The 19,265-nt window shown below is 41.7% G+C and overlaps 1 protein-coding gene across 1 annotated transcript in view; it reads left to right on the top strand.

Annotated features, from left to right (window-relative positions):
* Window positions 1-16,056: 16,056 nt before the first annotated feature.
* The window catches only part of iglon5 (IgLON family member 5), a gene marked incomplete at its 3' end in the record, with an annotated part of 88,942 nt that continues 85,733 nt past the window's right edge, over window positions 16,057-19,265 (top strand). Inside the window, exon 1 of the mRNA XM_080039187.1 lies at window positions 16,057-16,142. Coding sequence (XP_079895313.1) covers window positions 16,082-16,142 — 61 coding nt within the window. The 5' untranslated portion in view covers window positions 16,057-16,081. The remainder of the gene's footprint in view (window positions 16,143-19,265) is intronic.

The following is a 19,265-nucleotide window of genomic DNA, read 5'->3' as shown; positions in this document are numbered from 1 at the left end:
TATTTCAAATAATGTGACAACATGTCATTTCCACCACTTTTCAATGTAATGAAGGACCTGTGGTGGAAATGACAATGGCGTTGTTATTAAATGCTTTTCATTTGGCTTATATAGGCTACCTAGAAAATATGCATAATAAGTTAAAGAGCAAAACAAATTTATTAGCTAACTCATATAGGCCTACATATTTTTCAACATTACCGTTTGTCACATGTAATTTCCAACACATTCTGTAATTTCCACCACACAGCCATTACCAACACAACACATATTTTGAAGTAAAAATCATAGACAATAAAAAAAAATAGCACTATTTTGTTTTATGATTTTTAAAATTGTTCAGCTATTGTTATGATTAAACTATACTGGTCTAGAAAAATCATGATCATCATGATTTTGCCACGTAAGAAATTGATTGAAGGTGCTGTAAACGAAATGGTTCTTTTAGCCAACTTCCTGTCAGTTACTTACTGCAGTTAGCAGTCCCCTCGCTCGTCCCTACGTCACCACATTAATGCATTGCGGTCTTCAAGCAGCGAGTTATCTAGCATCATCTCAGATCCATAAGTGTGGATCTGGATGCATTGGGAAAGATTTTTACCTGCTCCGCCATTGTAGGCGCATAAACATTCACCCATCTGTCGCTCTGCACGTGCACCGGCAGTGAGACGGGTGCCGGTTTGTAGCGTTCTCTCTTCTGATTGGTTATCAGTAGTGGGATCCTCGAAAAGTTTATTTGCCGATTAGCCTATATGCAAAGCGTGTGACTGAGAGATCGGCTCTATGAAATGCGCACATATAAGTGATCACTGTATGAATAAAGAGCTATTTAACACTTAAATTAACATAAATAAATCGCTTACTTTACCTTTAAGTTGATTAGCTAAAAGCATCTTCACAATGGTAAAATGTTAGCTTTAAAACCCTGAAAATAAATTATTTATACATCTGGTCACATCTGTCTGTGGAACTACTAAGATATTTAAAAAATGCGGGCTAAGTTCATAGTTTTGTTTAAAAACCACATTTATGCAGTGTGGTGGAGATGACGATTTCCTCTGAACAAGATGGAAAAATGATATATTATTTAAATAATTTCAGCAGCCACTATCAGGATATGTTTACACAAGATGGAGAAGTGAAACATATTAATACTTTCTCAAAATAACGTGTTCGATTTCTAAAACTTAGAGCAGTGTGTTGCAAGATTGACAATTAAACAATCAATTATTTGATTGTTATCTGTTTTTAATGTTAAGAGATATAATGCTTGAAATAAGACATTCAGATTTTGACTTAGCACTTTTGTACTTATCAGTATTGATCTAACACCTTTAGAATAAGGGTAATTCTCATTTTAAGCATTAACATACTCAGAACCAGTGAAAAAATCTCAACAACAAGTTATAATGCCTTATTAAGATAATTAAGGAATAAAACACTTAAATCAAGTGAAATGCTCTTACGCAAAAACTGCCTGGTAAGCAGAAATATCTTGACAGACAAAAAACAAGAATATTTTGCCTAGATTTAAGATATTTCATCTTGGCTAGATTTTAATTTTTGCAGTGTATGAGGGCTCGTTTCATATATTTTCATGAATGTCCGTAAACCAAAATTGGTTTAACAAATAATATACAGCCAAATAAATATTTAAAATTTAAAATTGAACAGTGGATGACTCGGCAGCCATCTCTGAGCAGACGGAGGCTGCATATTCTCCATGAAAACAAGAAAGAATAACCAGTGAACTGGGCACAGCAGAAAAATGCATCCCACTTGGATGAAAGACCAGCAGTGCTTCTTCAAGCTAAGCGTTTGGAAGCAGTCTCCCAGAAGTGGCGCCTGAAGCTAGAATTATACTCTTCCACACTCACATTAACTCTTTCTTTACTTCGGGGAAATGGGCACTTCTTTAGGCAGGCTCAGCCTTCGACACCTGCTGCTGTCGTGGGTTACAGGTGTATGTTGTTGTCTCTTCAGGGCATTAGTTATAGCAGCTCAGACCATCCACCAGAAGCAATGGCCTGGGACAGACGGGAATGACGCAAATGGATGTCAGGAGTTATCTGATCGACTGTAGGCAGCGCAGGATACATGGAGATAAGTGGTTGTTAGGAATTGCATTTGACATACACAGTGCAGTCCTTGCCGAGCTGAGCAATGTTTATAAAAATCGCTCAAATGTTTGTCTTCAACAGCACTGTAAATGTTATTCTTCTCTTGTATCATACACTGAACAATTAACTTCATTATATCTGGCAGTACATACAGCCTCACCGTTTCAGTGTTGAAATGTCAGCAGAGGCAGGGTGATAAACACAGCGCCGTCAACTGTTTAACTGCAGAACCTTGAGAGAAAATTTCTTCAGGCAGCTTCTTTTTTTTTCATCGCCCTTCCTTTTTCCTTGAGGAGCTTTTCACAGCAAGCGTTAAGTGCTCGGGACTGAACATGAGGGCCATCATTCACCCGATGCCTTCTGCCAGCGCCACTTTTCACCATCCTCTTCTTGGGGTATACAAAGTCACATTTTTTATTTATTTTTGGGAATGTCAAGGCCCTGTGTGTGGTGTTGCTTCAAAGACAGAAAGGCCCAGAAAAGTCCTGGAGAAGTCAGAATCCTCCGCTATTATTCAGTCACTCAGAAGACAGTGCCGCTGAGCATTTGTGCTGTGGCGAGAGTTTTCTGTAAGCACCCAGGGAGGGGGGAGAGAAAAAGAGGACACAGAACGAGATCAGTGAACACACTCTTCTTTCCCAGGGTGGAGTTGTTCAAAGGTCACAGTGTCCATTCAGGCACCACTTTACATTGATCAGCACTACTCTATACACAGTTGTTTATGCACCAAGTGTTTTGCCCTGAAACCCCCATCCATAAATCAACCACGGACTGAATCCAACATCAAGACTTTTTTTTTTTCATTTGAAATCAAGAGGCAACAATAGCTGCAACAGAGGCATTTTTCCTAGTGTATCCCTTTTGTGCCCGTGAGACACCGTTTGGTTTTCCCCTCCCCATATTTTAGTTCGCATTTGATGTAGATCAAAGCACAACACATTTCACCGAAGAACCAGGCAGTGAATCCCAACGGTCACTTGAAATCCCTGACTAAATAAATAAATAAGTAAAGAGGGAAAGATAAATTCCACTTGACGTGTATTCAGTCAGTCGGTTTCAATGCCGCGGAGCTATTTGTCTTATTAGTATAACAATGTTCAGTAGGAAAAGTGAATAATTACTTTGATGACTGGATTGGGTTTCACTTCACCGTTATGCTTGGGGAGGCACCTATGTTCCTTTTCCCCCACGCCTTTAGTTGTTTTTCCAAAGATGATGGACATTAGACTTGCATGTGAACCACAGCAACTGAATATATACATAAAACACATGAGCCCACGCCAACTCAAAAAGTGGGCAAAAACAGGTGGTGAGTCACTGCAACAAAGTAATTTTTTCTTCCTGGAATATGTAACAACGCAGAACCAGATACTGTGTCAAGTGTCTGATGATGAGTATGACAATATAATTATTTCAAATATGTTTTCATTTTTAACTAAAACTAAAGAATGAAGCCTACCAGTACTGACCATAGCCAACCCCTGAAATCGTTTATTTGTCAGCCACATACAGCCATTGTCCAAAAACAATGAAAAACACATAAATTAGAAACACCATTATTGCACTGGGTGACATGTTGGTTCATTTACACAAGAAAAGACATATGAAAATGTTTCACATCATGATTTTAAAAAAAATATATGGGATTAGATGCAAATCCACAGTTATTAAATTAATTGTGTATGAACATGAATAGCAGCAAAATAATTATGATGATTTAAAAATAATATCCATGGCAATCAGTCGAGTAGTTGCAATTCCCAAAGCCATGCCATTAGTGTGTCTATGCACCAAAGTACCCAGCTATTTTGGATTTTTTTTTAATATAAAATCAAGTTGTAATGAAGTGGTATTACATTTTATATTTACATCGTCATTTCAAATGAATGCAGCAGAAGGGTTGAGAAGGATAAACACGTTGGTGTTTTGGTATTTCACATAAATTGTTGACACTTTGACAAATGCCATTTGATTTTGTCTGTAAAAATCATAGTTGCAAGAAATGTTGTCCTTATTCCTTTTCAAAGGTGGCACACTGCCACGGTCCTGTTGCCAAACCAGATTATCTTAAAGGTGATGCAAGTTTGCAAATGCATGATAATGAGATTCACACTGGGTTTCAAATCTGTTCCTGCTTCAGAAATGTCAGTGAACTACTTAGCGGCAATGGCTACTAACCTGTCATTACAACTCTATCCAACCACACAAAGCCTCCTGTGTCAGAAGAACCCATTTTTGTTTCAAACTGTTTCATATTGTACAATACAGTTTCAAAAGCTAAAACTTAGAACTCTGATTAAACATGATCATGGTGTATCAGCAAAAAGATAAAAGGATTTCCAAATAGATGGAAGAAAATGCTGCAGGGACTGAGAGAAAGATCATATCAACTAAGTGATTCAGATGCAGAACGACATATAGACGGACAAGTTAAGAAGCTGAGTGTACTTGCAACCCGATCTCACGCCGAGGCGTGAGATAGACACGCATGGACCGGCGTGTCTATTACACGCCTTGCCTGACCAGGGTGTGTGAGTTACATGCGCACCTCCCGTAGTCAAGATGGCCGCTGCGGTGTTCCGTCAGTGTACACGCGCACCTCCCGTAGTCAAGATGGCCGCCGCGTTGTTCCGTCAATGTTCTATCTATATTCTAACCTCTCCCTGTCCCCTTGCCCTAACCCTAACCACCCACGCCAGGGTGTTTGTCTGCGGGGCTGCAGCTGGATAGTATTGAAATGCTGGGAGAACATGTCGGCCCCTGTTGGTGCTATTCCTCCGTTCATTTAGACGGGCGGGAGGTGCGCGTGTAACTCACACGCCCTGGTCAGGCAAGGCGTGTAATAGACACGCCGGTCCATGCGTGTCTATTACACGCCTCGGCGTGATACCGGGTTGGTACTCGACAGGCATCTCTCTTATACAGTAGAGTCGGGACATATTCCACTTTCAGAGTGTGTTGACAAAGGTTTAGCTTTTAGGTTTTCTTATTTGCACAATTTAAAATGTACAGCATGACAAAGATAACAAACGAGTGCAGTGCAAGGAGAGAGGCAAAAAACAGTGGTTTACTTGTGTTTGGGAAGTAAAAGGATGTGTTTAATTAATGGGCAAATTGGGGTGTAGCCTATATGTTATGGGGATTATGTAGGCAGGGCAGAGAGGATGTGCAAAACTGTGACTCTTACACAAACCATGGAGACGCTTGGCAGTGTCTCCAATCAATACAATAATTGCAGCAGTGTGGTGAAAAGCACACCGAGTTGTTGATGACAGCCCTAGTGTGATTAATGATTTTACTTGGAATCGGTCCCAGCACAGAGCAAATGTGCCACAACCATGACATTAACAGCGTAGCGTTTCCGGTGCACCACTGTTTAAATGTCTATTGATAGACCATGGTAAATGGGTTAAGAGACAGTCAGCTAAATGAATGGCAGCCCCATAAACAATCAAACATTTAATTCTACATTCCATTACACTTAGCAGCGTGGTTGGCTGAAAACAATCAATTTTAAAAGCCACTGGGTTAAGTCTCAGGAGTGTGGAATCTGTGTTTGGATAAATTTAATGCGCTGTAGATACATCACCATCATGTTGAAACCCTGAATACTTCAACTGTGCACAAAAAAATTATTGAATTTGTGAAAACTCCTGCTCTGTATCTCCCTCCACCTCTGAATTCCATTTCTTATCTTCCTCTCTTTCTTTCCCTCCAAGCGTTACAAATGCAGCAGAAACTTTTCTGAGAGTATACAACATGGCACAGATTGATTATAGGTCTCTGCTAATACATCGGAGAGCGCCGCGTTGTACGCACGTTGCTGTGGGTCGGGGGAAATGGATCAATCTAGCCGTACGTGCTTGTCCCATTGATGTGCACAAACAGCTGACAGTAGCTTCTTTTGTCTGCGGCACTTTGGTGAAAATCTGAATTAAATGATGGATTGTCTTATAGATCCACAAACTGAAAGAGGTTTAAATGTGATGATAAGCGTATACGTTTTTGTATGAATTTCTGGCTGTCAATCAAGGAGCTGCTTATCAGTTCTCCTTTATTTCTCCATCAATCAGACATCCAACACTGCAGTACTTCTTTAAGGGGAAATGTTTCCAAGCAACGGCCGCAACATCTTACTAGAGAGAGAGAGCTATCAAAGAGTCAGAATAAAATCACCACTCATTAGGTTGCTGGGCCATTTCACTGCTACTCTAGCAGAGTTTGGTGGTTTACTTCAAGAAATCAATATCTGCCCTCTACCGTACTTGTTTGTTGTACAATGAGGCAGCACTGAAGTTAATGCTACTAAACAAGCGAGTGCATGTTTAATGTGCTTTTGCAGCTTTGAAAGCCTGATTCTTCATTCAGGGGATGTGTATAGATTGAAGATTCAGGACTGTAAGCATTTTTCCAGTGGCAGAGTCCAGAATTTGTAGTCTGAAAGAGATTGACGTTTTCGGTAAACCATTAACAGAAGTACTTGCACATTCAATGGGTTGTCCTTCTGCTAGCTCCATGTGCTGCTCCTAAGCCCTTGGCAGAACGATAGATTCGGCCGCTTGTCTACACTCACTGCATTTTTAAATTGTGCTCAAGGATTCTGCCAATATGATTGCAACCTTTAGCCCTTATTACATTCAACCTGAAAGAGTTTTCTGCAAGATTGTAAAGAGGAGGGCAGCTTTCATACACAGATATAGTTATTATCTATACGTATACTTAAGTTGTCTATCTTACTTAAAGTATAACATATCAGTTACATCAAACCAAAAGATAGGAAGGAATTCTGAGCTATATACACGTATATATCCAACCCTAGAATCAGACAACAACATCTACTCTATATCGCACAATGTGTTTGCTTTGTACACACAGTATACATATTTTTTTCAACATAAAAAATATATAGCTGCTTCATATTAATCTGTACACCAAACAAAAATATAAGCAAATTGGACCCACACAAGACAGGCCACTGTGGTTTCACTTGCTGTAGACAATAGACTGTTAAACGTTAGCTGACTCGCTGATGTTCCGCTATTATTGCTACAAATGTGAGCTCAATTATATCCAGTCTGATTAATTTCCAGCGTGGAAATCGTACAGAGGAGGCTGGTGTTACATAGAGTGGGAATAATCAATTATTTGACATGTCATATTATTTATTAAACGTCAGGATGTATTTAATGAGACACAAAAGACAAAACACATTTTGCTCTTGGTGGCTTTTTTCGAAAGTTGTTTTGGAACAAGTGGCCCAGGATATAGACAGTAGTTATGATAGTTTCCAGCATAATTCCACCACCAGAGCAGCTCTGTCTTTAGTGTTTGCATAGCTAAAAAAAATACATTCTGTATATAGTCCTCCTGTACACATGTTAATGAAGCAGTGAGAGCTAATGAATATGGCTGCATGCCTTCTATGACCGTATGTGGTTTTGAGATGTAATTACGGCACCGCAGCCGTAAAAATACAAGGATTTCAAGTGTTTACTCTTATGATGGATGTGAACGCTGAATCGTTTGAAGACGATAAATTGAAATACTTTGGAGTGTGTCAACCATCCTGACTGATTGCCAATTTATCTTCACAGTTCTGTATATCAGTGCTGTGGTGATAATACACTGCCGGTTGCCAACATAATATCGTATGCATGGCACCAATTCTGCGGCATAAAACGCTTGGCAACGCCAGCCACATCCAATCAAGACGCCCAGTTGTAATGATTCACAGAGGAATGCAGAGCGGGATAGATAGAGAACGAGATAGAGGAGAAGAAGAGCATGAGACGACGCAGGATTGGCCTGGATACGGGAGTGGGTTTCAGGATTGTGTCAATGATAGGATTATGATTAAATCAATTCTGGATTAAATGAGAAAGACTGATTCGGGGGCAAAACAAAGTGAATAGTGACAAGGGAAGGTATGGGAGCAAGGAGGGAGAAATGGAAAGATGATGGGAATTTTTTTTTACTTATAGGCGACTGAAAACAGTATGTGCAGACATTGAATGTGTCAATAAAGGACATGATACTATGTCGTTGTTGTTATGTTGTTAGCAGGCCTTTTTCTTTTCTATTCAACTTCATATTGATTTTAAGAGCCGTCTGTTAATTCATTCAATAATTCATTTCTTTCTTACCAACTCTCAGTAAGATTACCTGTCCCCAGTGGTTGCTCAGAAGAATGAGAAAATCTACAGAATAAGAAAGCATCACCAGTCACTAGACTCCTCTTTTGCCAAGCTGCTGATCTGCATTGGCGGCATCATGTACATCATGTGCTTCCTTCTTTGATTTCTTCATTTTCTTAACGGTGGGATCCTTACCAGCCAATTAATGGAGTCATTCTGAAGATCCCAGGTGGCTAAATAGGTAATCATACTGAAGTTATTGATACATTTATTAATAAAATATTATGATTGAGGATAATGGCTGTTGGTTTATTCATTATTATTACATAGTTGTACACAAACATTTCTTTAAAAAAGATTAAAAAAAACATTTTTAGCATTTTTTTAATAAACCCACCACCACACTTTCCTAAACAGTCAGACTGTCACACATGGGTGCATTTGTTCATCAGCTGAATGCGTTTATTGCAAGCGTTAGTACTGCCCGTCACTTAGTCTGTCTGTCTCCCTGGCCCTTGCTACCCCCCCCCCCCCCCCTCTCTCTCTCTTTTTCCGCCCCTCATCCATTTTACTCTCTTTTGACACCTCTGGCAAAAAGCGAGGTTGCTATCCTCATTACCCTCCCTGCCTCTCCCTAGCTCACCCCGGGCCAGCCCCACCTTAAGCTGCACTCATTACTGCTGAATCAAGCTGGGGAGATGGAAATTGAAGCGGGGAAGCGGAGGAGGTAAAAAGCGGATAGACAAATAGTCGGCTTGAGAGGGACTTCTGGCATAATGGGAGGCGGAGAGGGAAATAAAAAGAGGAGAAAGACAACAACTTGAAACAGAAACAAAAACTAAAAAAATCCGGAAAAAAAACCTTGATTCGCTCTGGTGTGCTTAAATGAAAAATAGGACAAAAGAGACGGACGACAGGGGCAGAGAATCCATTAGGGAGCTTGGGAGTGGCTAAGATGATGTGTGAGCCGGTCTTAAGCAGACAAGCTCAAAGCTTAAAAACTATTATCTGTGATAGATATCTACCTTCAGATACCGGTTATTCATCAATGCCACATTTATGTTGGCTGTGAGACTGCAAATTCATACTGGGAGCAAAGTATTTCATGACCTCTCTTCTATCTTTTTCTAAAGGCTTGCCATTGGAGTGATCTGGACCAAACTGCATTTGTGGACACTTCTGAAAAGCCGCCCTTATGGCTGAGTCAGGGTTCAATAATCCCTGTGAACGTATCTCTGATTGATGAGTCGCTGCTTTAAGTGCAACAGTTATGGATACAAATGGATGCAAAAGTGCTCTTGATGATAATGAAGCATGCCATTTGTTTCTTCCACACCATCTGAAGAGTTCAGTTTGTTGCTGCTCATTTTGCTTCGAGATCTATTCGATATGTGGGGTGATTGATGGCATAAGGAATGCTCTTTAAGTACTATCATTAAGAATTTTTTAATTAGTAGGGGACGGTTTGCGGGGAGAGATGCGGCACTTATTACCAGGCTGAGGGTAAAAAAAAAACGACAGAGCTCAGCAGCAAAGGCCTCCTCCATGGCCAGAAGGCAACCGGCGGACGCTAACTATGGCACTGATGTGACATGAAACACGGCCGGCCCATCCGACATCGGTCTGCACTAATACAGTAATTAGCTCTGATGCTTGCGTGTCAGTGACTGGCATCTAGAAAGTCAGTGTTTTTCGTGTCGCAGTTGTACGGAAAATCTGATGGAGTGGCAAATTAAAACAAATGGATAAAAATGGCAGTTAAATGCTGCTGAACGCCGCAAAACAGAGAGAGAGAGAGAGAGAGAGAGAGAGAGAGAGAGAGAGAGAGAAAGAGACATGATTAAATTCCATCATCTATTACAGCTCGACTCATGGCTTTGATCCGGCTTCAAGGCCGCACTCCCTGACGCGCTCAGACTTCATTCACTGCTTAAAAGGTGACTCTCCCTGCACTGTTTCATCACTCATTTACTATCCATCATTCTACTACGCCTACGGGGAGACACATCCATGTATATCCAACTAACACCTAGTTACACACTCATCCTTTGGTTAAAGCAATTAGCAGCCTTGACCAAGATGGAGTACAACATTTACATTTTGACCCTCAAAGTGAGAAAGTCTTTTTTTTTCTCTCTATTTTCCACTTTTCCTCTTTTCCTCCTTTATTCGACTTCACTCCATTTCCGTTATCTCTAGACAGACTGATTTGGTCGTCTCCTCTTCAGATGTACTTCCTCGATTTCAAGGGGCCCTGTGGCGGTCGCAGCAATCAGCAGTGCAAACAATTGTGTGCTTAAAAGCGGAAGTGCCGACGTTGACTTTTGTGGCGCTAACAGCACTTGTTTGTCTAGTCACTATCCAAATGAATAAGTTATGGTTATTAAATCTGATCTTCTCTGAATTAGAAATGTGAGGCGTGTTCCTGGCTGATTTTTTCCTCCCTCGGTTTGTAAAGTTTACAGAGGGTGAAAACCCAATTAAGTTACAAGAGCCAGCGCTTTAATGTCAATCGACTTCTGTCATCCTATTCCTGACCCACCACTCCCCTTCTTCATGTCAATCAAACCTCCTTAAAACCCATTGCCCTACAATCTCTCCCAACCAATCCAACCATCAATCTCCATCCATGATCCACTTATATGAATCTCCCATCTACAATTCTTTCCCTTCCATCTGTAGACCTCCATGTATCTGGCAGTGGGGGAATTAGCGCCACAACTCCCTCTCAAGCTTCTCCCCCCATTTTTTCCCTCTTCCTTCATACCCCTCGTCTTTCTGCCTCCTTGCTCCTCTTGGGATAGAACAAAACTTCAGAGTCCAAAGGCTCTCGCTGGCTCTCTCTCCCTCCCTCAGTCCCGCTCTCTCTCTCTCTCTCCCTCTCTCTCTCTCCTTCAGTCCTCCACAGAAGGCTTCTCCAAGGGGACAGTGATTACAACCAAGTGACTACCGCCTCTGCCATGCCAATTAATTTGAGGGTCTTAAAGACGGAGCAAGGGGAAAAAGGCAAAAAAGCACCCCATGCCCGAATCTCCATACATTACCATATTACTGGTATAGCTCCACAGCCACAGACACTTCAGGGACACGTTCCCCATGGTCAGATGTGCTCCAAGTCAGACATCTTTGCATAAACTCTGCTTTCCAAACAAGTTTGCAAAAGGTGCCTCCCCCCCCCATGTTTGTCCCCACAGTCAAGGTGTCAAGATATGACATTATAGTACGGGTCTGCTTTTTTATTTATTTTTTATTAATTGAGTGTTACATTACTGTCATTTCCTCCAAGCCATTCTAAGTGACTCTTACTGTGGGCAGTATAGGCAGATACTATATGCTCAGGCATAAAACTTTACTGCACATTTAAGTATAGAGATAAACATATGCACACATGTAACAATGCATCTTGCAGAAGTCTAATATGGTTAAGTTGCAATCCATCAAACTAACCTCTCTGTTCTTGGCCCGTTGAGTGATGATGCACTCAGTGGCAGTGCGGCCAGTCAATCACACTCTAGTACGCATCGTGAACCCATCGTACATCAAACAACCCGGATCACTGTGTCACCAAGACAGCCACGTAAAGTTTGTAAGCACAGTAGCGGAAGGACTATAAGAAAATGGACACTCAACAAAATCATTAAAAATAGAGAAAAGAGATTAACATTTGTGCAGAAATGAGTGGGATTATTAAATCAAACATAAATTACAGGAACTGGTTGTTGCAGCTATGAGAACCTTCACTAAGGAATAAATCAAAGACTAAAGGTATAACAACTGAACATCTACAAAAAGTCAAAGCTCTGACTGCTCTCATTATTGCTATAGCTTCAGAAGGTGATGAGGTCTTCCTCGTTAGAAAAAAGAAAGTGTCCTGCACATGTTTGAGTAAGAAGGCCTGGGAGAAGGTACAAGCTCTAAGCAGATCAAACATTATTGTACCGTCTTATTTTAACACATGTCCTGTCCTATTGCATTATATTCTCTTTTAACATTTGGTCCTGTCTAAAGCCATTGGCCTCCACTTTTCTTTTTAGTACTTTGCCCTCAGCCAACATTTAAATTCACTGAGCAAGCACATACACTCATTTTTAACCTTAAATATACCTATCATCGTGCACTCACCTTTACTCCCCGTTTTCTAATTGCCTTTCTTTCTGTATTTGCCCATTCCACCAATAAATCCAGTCAATGTTATATAATAATCCCATAATCAAAAATCAAAAAAAAAATGCCGCAATCTACACAGCCTGTGTCCTTAGACTCTGTTATGATGTTGTCTGAAATCCAGATCCACTATCAGTCTCTGTAAGACGTCTAAGTGAGCCTCTGCGGGCCCTCCCTGTCTCAAGTAGTGCCGTGGTTACATGCGCCCCATTAGCTACATTCAGAATCTCCAGTAGCCTATATCTCTTGTAGTGAAGTTCTCGGGGAATTTTCCCCAGAGTTCCTGTGCCTGAAGTATTGCTTGTTTATTCCTTGTGCATCCAAATTCCTGCAGAATAAAACCTACCCTACCCCTTCTACCTGTGCCTGCTAAGCCTCTGTGTCATTCTTTATCCCACCTTGTCCCCCTGCCGCTTCCAACCACCTCAACTTCCCGACCGTCTCAGCCGGCTGAATCTTGCTGAACTAAAACCTTGACAATGAGCCCTCAAGTCCCGCTCGATGCTCATACTAATGCCGCACATTGATGTAGGATTAATGATTCTTCATGTTATTCCCATCAGTGTTGCCCTTGGGGATAAAAGCACACACTGTTGGAAAAAAAAAGCTTTAAAAAAAAATTGATAGGCATAAATCAATCGATGAGAATTTGAAAACATCTCACCAGGGTCTAAACTGAGCAGTCAATGGAGTTGGTAGTAATTGGCGCATGTCCATTACTTTTTTATTTTGGCTCCACATTCGCATTGCAGCTTTGTTTAAGTTTACACTAGAAAAGCCTTTCTAAGATATACAGCTGAATTACAGAACCAATATGACTGACACTCAAATCAAAGAAGTGTTAACACATGAGCATGTTGTGTGTGTGCGTGTGTGTGTGTGTGTGTGTGTGTGTGTGTGTGTGTGTGTAAGTTAGCTTATGTTGCCTTTAGCTATAAAAAATGCTGAACAATTTCCTTTTTTCCTGATGCATGTCAGTCTTCCCAAAATGAAGAAATATTCCTGTCTCTGCCTTCCTCTGAGCCCACTTCTGCTGTGCTGTTCAGTATGGCATACCGTATGACGGGAGCTGACGAGGTCTCAGGGTAATTGGCTTTGTAAAATCCCAGTCAAAATGCAAATTCATGTCAACATTTTTGCAGGTGTTTCTTATTTTACGGAATAACTTGAACAAGCAGAATACAAACAAACTTGTGCCAGGTCTAAAAAAAAAAAAAAAAACTGCAAGGAAACACAGCTAAATTAATGATTTGCAACAATTAATACCATTCATTTATCTTCCCAACTGCATTTGCTAAACCATGTTTTGTTTGGAGCAGTGTTTTCAATATCACGTAGAGGCAATGTTTCTGTGATAATGTGGAAGCTGTACAATGACTGTCCTGCGGCAGTTCTGTGTAAATACTGTATGTTCAAACGCAACAAGGAGGATATGCTGATTAAAGTATACTTAGTGTGCTAGGCTTGATTGTTTTGTACCAACAATGGCATGTTGTTACAGATGTGTAAGCCATGTTGAATATCGGGTTTCCCTCAGGCCATAGACAAGACCAACTCTCTTTATTGAATTATTTTATTATCTTGATATTGTTGGTCTCACTGTTTTTTACAACTTTGCATATACATAGCAGGATTATGATTTAGAAAACTATCTATGTGTGTGTGTCTGTCTGTCCCAATATACTGTATCTGAAGTATCCAAAACTAAAATCATTAATTTTGCATCAGTGAGATAAAAACAAAACAAGAACAAATCTACTGTTTAATAAAATGTCCATCTTATTAAAAGTGAATAATAATAATAATAATAATAATAATAATAATAATAATAATAATAATAATAATAATAATAATAATAATAATAATAATAATAATAATAATAATAACAAACAAATCACACACTAGACTTGATTAGCTGACTCATGAATCAGTCCTGGGTTTTCTTTGCCCCTTGCCCATTCATCTTTCTCCATATTTCATCTTTGGCAGATATGCAGTCAGTTAATCCCCAAATGTATATATTGTACACACTTGTACACACTTTCCGACTACCATAACTCATCTGTGGTGCTTTATATGCACTCAGCAGTAATAAAGCATTAATTGGTTATTTTGGGAATAAAAAAAACAAGCATATCCACCAAAAAAAGGTGGAAATAATCAACTCATGCATACCGAAACCTTTGCACAAAATGGACCCAAATGGGTACTGCATTAGCTTTATGTAGTGTGCTTTCTGAAAGAGGAAGTTATGACTGTAATGAACTGCCAACATATTAGAGACGTAAGCATAACATTAGCTCTCAAGTTTTCAGGGAGTTTCCTTTCTTCCTGGCTGTGCAGTAGCAATATGATTAGCTCACCGTGTGAATGGCCTTTTACAGAAAATTAGATCTTCACTGTAGGAAACGGCATCAAACACTTTTAGTAGCAGTCAGATGCAGGGCAGAGGAGACACTGACTACCATGTTTATAAATGGCTCATTAGTACTTCAGCAGAAATATAGTGTCTTCCTACATGATTTTATGTCGACTGCCATTAAGTCAGCAGTGTGATTGAGTCAGATGGGGTGTTTTCTGCAGCCAACCAGTCAACCCATGATATGCTGTATATATGCGTGGGCATCTTTCTCCTTTACACGCTACTCCTGCAGATCTGACAATATTCATTTTCAGCAATTGAGTAACATCTGCTCATCAGCAACACAACCTGTCGTTCTGTTTTCATTAATCGTCTCCAAAACCCTCGCACCGGAGCCCATATGGCTCCACCGTGCCCCCCACTCACTCACCCCCACCCCCACACCTCTGTCCCTGTAGTTATTATGCTTGTCTGTCCCCCTGTGGACTGTTTTCTCTGAGTACTGCAGCATCGCCGAACTGGCTATAAATCACATTGCATTATCACCGCGCCGTGCTTCGCTCTGCGCCCTGCCCGCCCAGCGCGCGCCTCCCATTGGCCGGTGAAGCGTCTTGGCCGGCCTCTCCGAGCGGGACATCGGCTCAATCGTAAATCCCGCCTCCTTCCTTGGGACCGGTGATTGGGGGAAACGGCTCTCCTTGAACTGTCAATCACGCTCTTTCTAGTGCGCCTCGAATTCAGTGCTATGTTCCCTGCGACGCGCTGAGTGCGGAGCGACGAGGCGCGCTGCATACCAACAGAGACATACGGGACCAGGCTAATTAAGGCTGGAGTGGCGACTTGCGACTGGTCAGGACGCACAGACCCCCTTCTGTTCCCTGACAAACAACATATTTACGTCAAGTCATTGGACAGTTTTAAGATTCGACCCTTTCCTCTCATCCATTTTCTGAAATATTTTCTCTTTCCTTCAAGGCACTGAGAAGCAAACTAAGTGTCTGGGATATTATTTTTTTCTTCTAATCTGATATTTTCTGGTTGAGAGACTGTACACAGGAGAAGATAAACATCCCTCTCTGTCTCTGCCTCCGCCGGTGTTCATCAAAAGGAAAAGTCAAGTGGACAAGACTGGTGTTTTCGTCCAGTCACATAAGCGTTGGACTATTGCTGTTGGACATTCATTCTCTGGATCGTTTTTTATTTATTTTTGTAAACACAGATTCCCCGCAACGGCATCATAAAGGAGGAATACCAAGGCACTTAGCTGCAAAAACAAGCAGAAAATCAATCACAACTCCATCATGGGCTGCTTCCTCTTGCGGAACGCGTTTGCTGGTTTGATCCTGGTTTTGCTATCGAAAGGTAAGTTCTTACGAGGTTCTTGAGCGATATGTGCTGACGGTCCTGTACTGCCACGCACGTATCTTTGCCTTTCATTTATCTGAAAACGGTTGTGGAGGTGAATACTAATGATGAGGAGAGGAGGGGGGACTACCTGCCTCGAATCAAGCGTGCCTGCTGTGGCACTGCGCTCCAGCTTTCCATTTGCTCATGAAGATATGTACAAATGTAGAGAGTGTGAGAGAGATGCAGTTGTGTGTGTGTTTGTGTGTTCGTGTGTGTGTGTGTGTGTGTGTGTGTGTGTGTGTGTGCGTGCGTGCGCGCTTGAATAGTAAGTGTGCGTGTACGTGAGCGCAGCGCCAGGTTCATCTCCAAGCCAACCTCGTGGTTCAGTGTAAGCAACGAGTGATGCATGTTAAGATGTTTACTTGGAGAGAGAGGGAGAGAGAGATAGAGAGAGAGATGGAGAGAGAGAGAGAGAATAGACTTCCATCCTCAGTCTTCTGTGGACATTCCTTTACGTGATATGAATGGCCTGCACACGACGCACCACCAGTGCAAAGAGGGAGGGGGGGGGGGGGGGAAGTGTGGGTGGTGTTGGCGGGGTTAATGTAAGTATGGGTAGAAGCAATGCAGAGGGGATGACAGTGTTTTGTTCTCTCTCTTCAAAGCCAAGGTCGAAAGAGGCAGAGAGATGGATGGTGAAAGGTGGACGGTTAGGGTGCTGAGCGAGTCAAACAGGCACTGAGTAGTCAAGCCTAATGTGTTTTTATCACTGGCAACACATATCTTCCCACAGCTCAACAAGAGACAAACACACTTCATTCATCTGCTCCAACATTCCTGCAGTTAAAACCCTTTCCCAGTGTCATCAGGATAACTCACACCACCAGAAGATGCAGATTAGGCCTATTAACTGCTTCATTATGAATTACACAAACAGTTTCCGATATGTTGTTGTGGTCCACGGGGACCGCCAACCAGGGAATATTTAAAACCCTTTTGCATTTTTTATCACATCATCCTCTAATGTTCTCACCATGCTATGGGATGTCCACCCATTTGTTAGTTGGGCACTGCATTTTCACCATGGACATGAATCATTTCCCTCCATGTGAACACACACACACACACACACACACACACACATGCAATTACACACACACACACATGGTTCAATTAGTACTGCCATCGTCCTGTGGGAAATCATTATATAAATAAATTACTCTGGCCCTTATTAACAATAATTGATGTGTCAGAGCAATAAGATGCTAGGTTAACAACCTGCAGATGCAGACGGGCTATAGCCTCCTGCTCCTGAGCACCTTGTGGGCAGGGGAGCCCAGCTGGTCATGGTTGGCTTGCCACAGCGAGACCCCCTTCTCCACACCAGGCACAGAGCAGACGGACAGCCCTGCAGGACGTACAAGACACACACACACACACACACACGCACACGCACACACGCACGCACGCACGCACACACACGCACACGCGCACACGCACACACACACACACACACACACACACACACACACACACACACACACACACACACACACACACACACACACAATGCTCTCAGCACCATGCAAACCATCCCTACAACCACACTGAATCTCATTTCATCCTCCAGCCCAGGGAATCAGTAACCTGTGTGTCTTTGGGATGTGAAGGTGTGACCAATCATGTAAGCCACAGTTGAGGAGTGATTGGATATTGATGCGAGTTGTGCACATTGCAGCACACATGCGAATAAGATGATTCTCAGAGAGGGATCCTGCCTGCTGCTCTAGAGTAGCTGTATAGGTCCACCACACGTCCATCTTTTAAAGGTAGAAAGCATGCATTATGAAGGAAGAACATGACTGTTAAAAGGGCACCGTCCGCTGCTTGCTAAATCATGCAGCAGTGGAATATTCCTTTTTTTAAATCTGTGATCCTGAAAGCGGAGCCAGTAGTTGCCAAATGGTTCACCGGCATTGTTTAGCGGATGTGAGTTATTATTGCCAGGTTATTAATGACTAACACAAATGCCCCTGAAGGACTTATTTTATTCAGAAGATATTTCTAATAGAGGGAATGAAGAAATAGCGACATGACTTCCTTCATTCCCTCAGAAACAGATAGTAAAATGTGTGTTTGAGACCCTTACAATGGCATACCAACCAGATTGAAAGAGGTCTTTCTCTGAGCTGCAATACACAATTATCCTATTCAAAGATGTTCTGTTGGCTTGGCGTGTGAATGCACAGACCACTCCAAAGTCACTCTCCCTTTTCTTCCACTTCAAATGTTTGAGAAACATAACTCCAGAAAGGTGGATGGCCCAGCGCCTACGCATACATAGAGTCAAATATCCATGTTTTTCTGGCACACAAGCTGTCTGCGATTAATCACAACCTGTTTCATCTGCGGGACCAGACACTGGGAGGCGTTGCTGTTTTTCCCCGATTATGGAACATTAAGTCTGTGAATGTGTTCACACACACAAACACACACACACACACACACTCACACACACACACACACACAGATGAAATTAGACAATATATTCAACGCTCAAAGGATTTCTGTTATGACAGAAACCTGCAAGATCTGATAATGAGAATAATGCTGTCATCGATTCTGCGAAAAGTGAAGATGACAAGAGTAATTGCTTCCGTTGGCGGTGTTACATAGGTCACAGCAAAAGACGTTTAAGGTTATATTACAAAGGATTTGATTTTAATTTTACATTTACATTTTTAAGGGCCATCATTCCGTCAGTATATGCAATTGTTTAAGAAATCCCACTTTCACTCTCCTTTATACTGTACATATATGTACACACAGTCCAACAGATGGGTCCACATGCACTGCTGTGACAAAGATTCTGGTGAAAGGAAGTGTACAGGGCAGGCGCACAGGTGAAAACAGGCGGCGTCTCTCTGTAGCCCGCCATCCTTCTTGTTTCAGCAACATATGGGGGCCAAGTGGGGTCAATGCGCATCGCACATGTTAGCATGTAGCCACCTTTCTACCCTGCCCCGCCTCACACACAACACAAACACAGACCCACATGCTCGCACACACTTGACTGAATTACCAGTCTTGGCTTGGAGATGAAGAGAATGGAGATGCCAGCATCAACAGATGCCTTGC

Source organism: Ammodytes marinus (assembly GCF_949987685.1).
Source record: "Ammodytes marinus genome assembly, chromosome: 13".
In the NCBI taxonomy this organism is placed as follows: Eukaryota; Metazoa; Chordata; class Actinopteri; order Uranoscopiformes; family Ammodytidae; genus Ammodytes; species Ammodytes marinus.
Note: the sequence above shows the minus strand (reverse complement) of the source record. Positions and strands in the feature narration are given on the sequence as shown.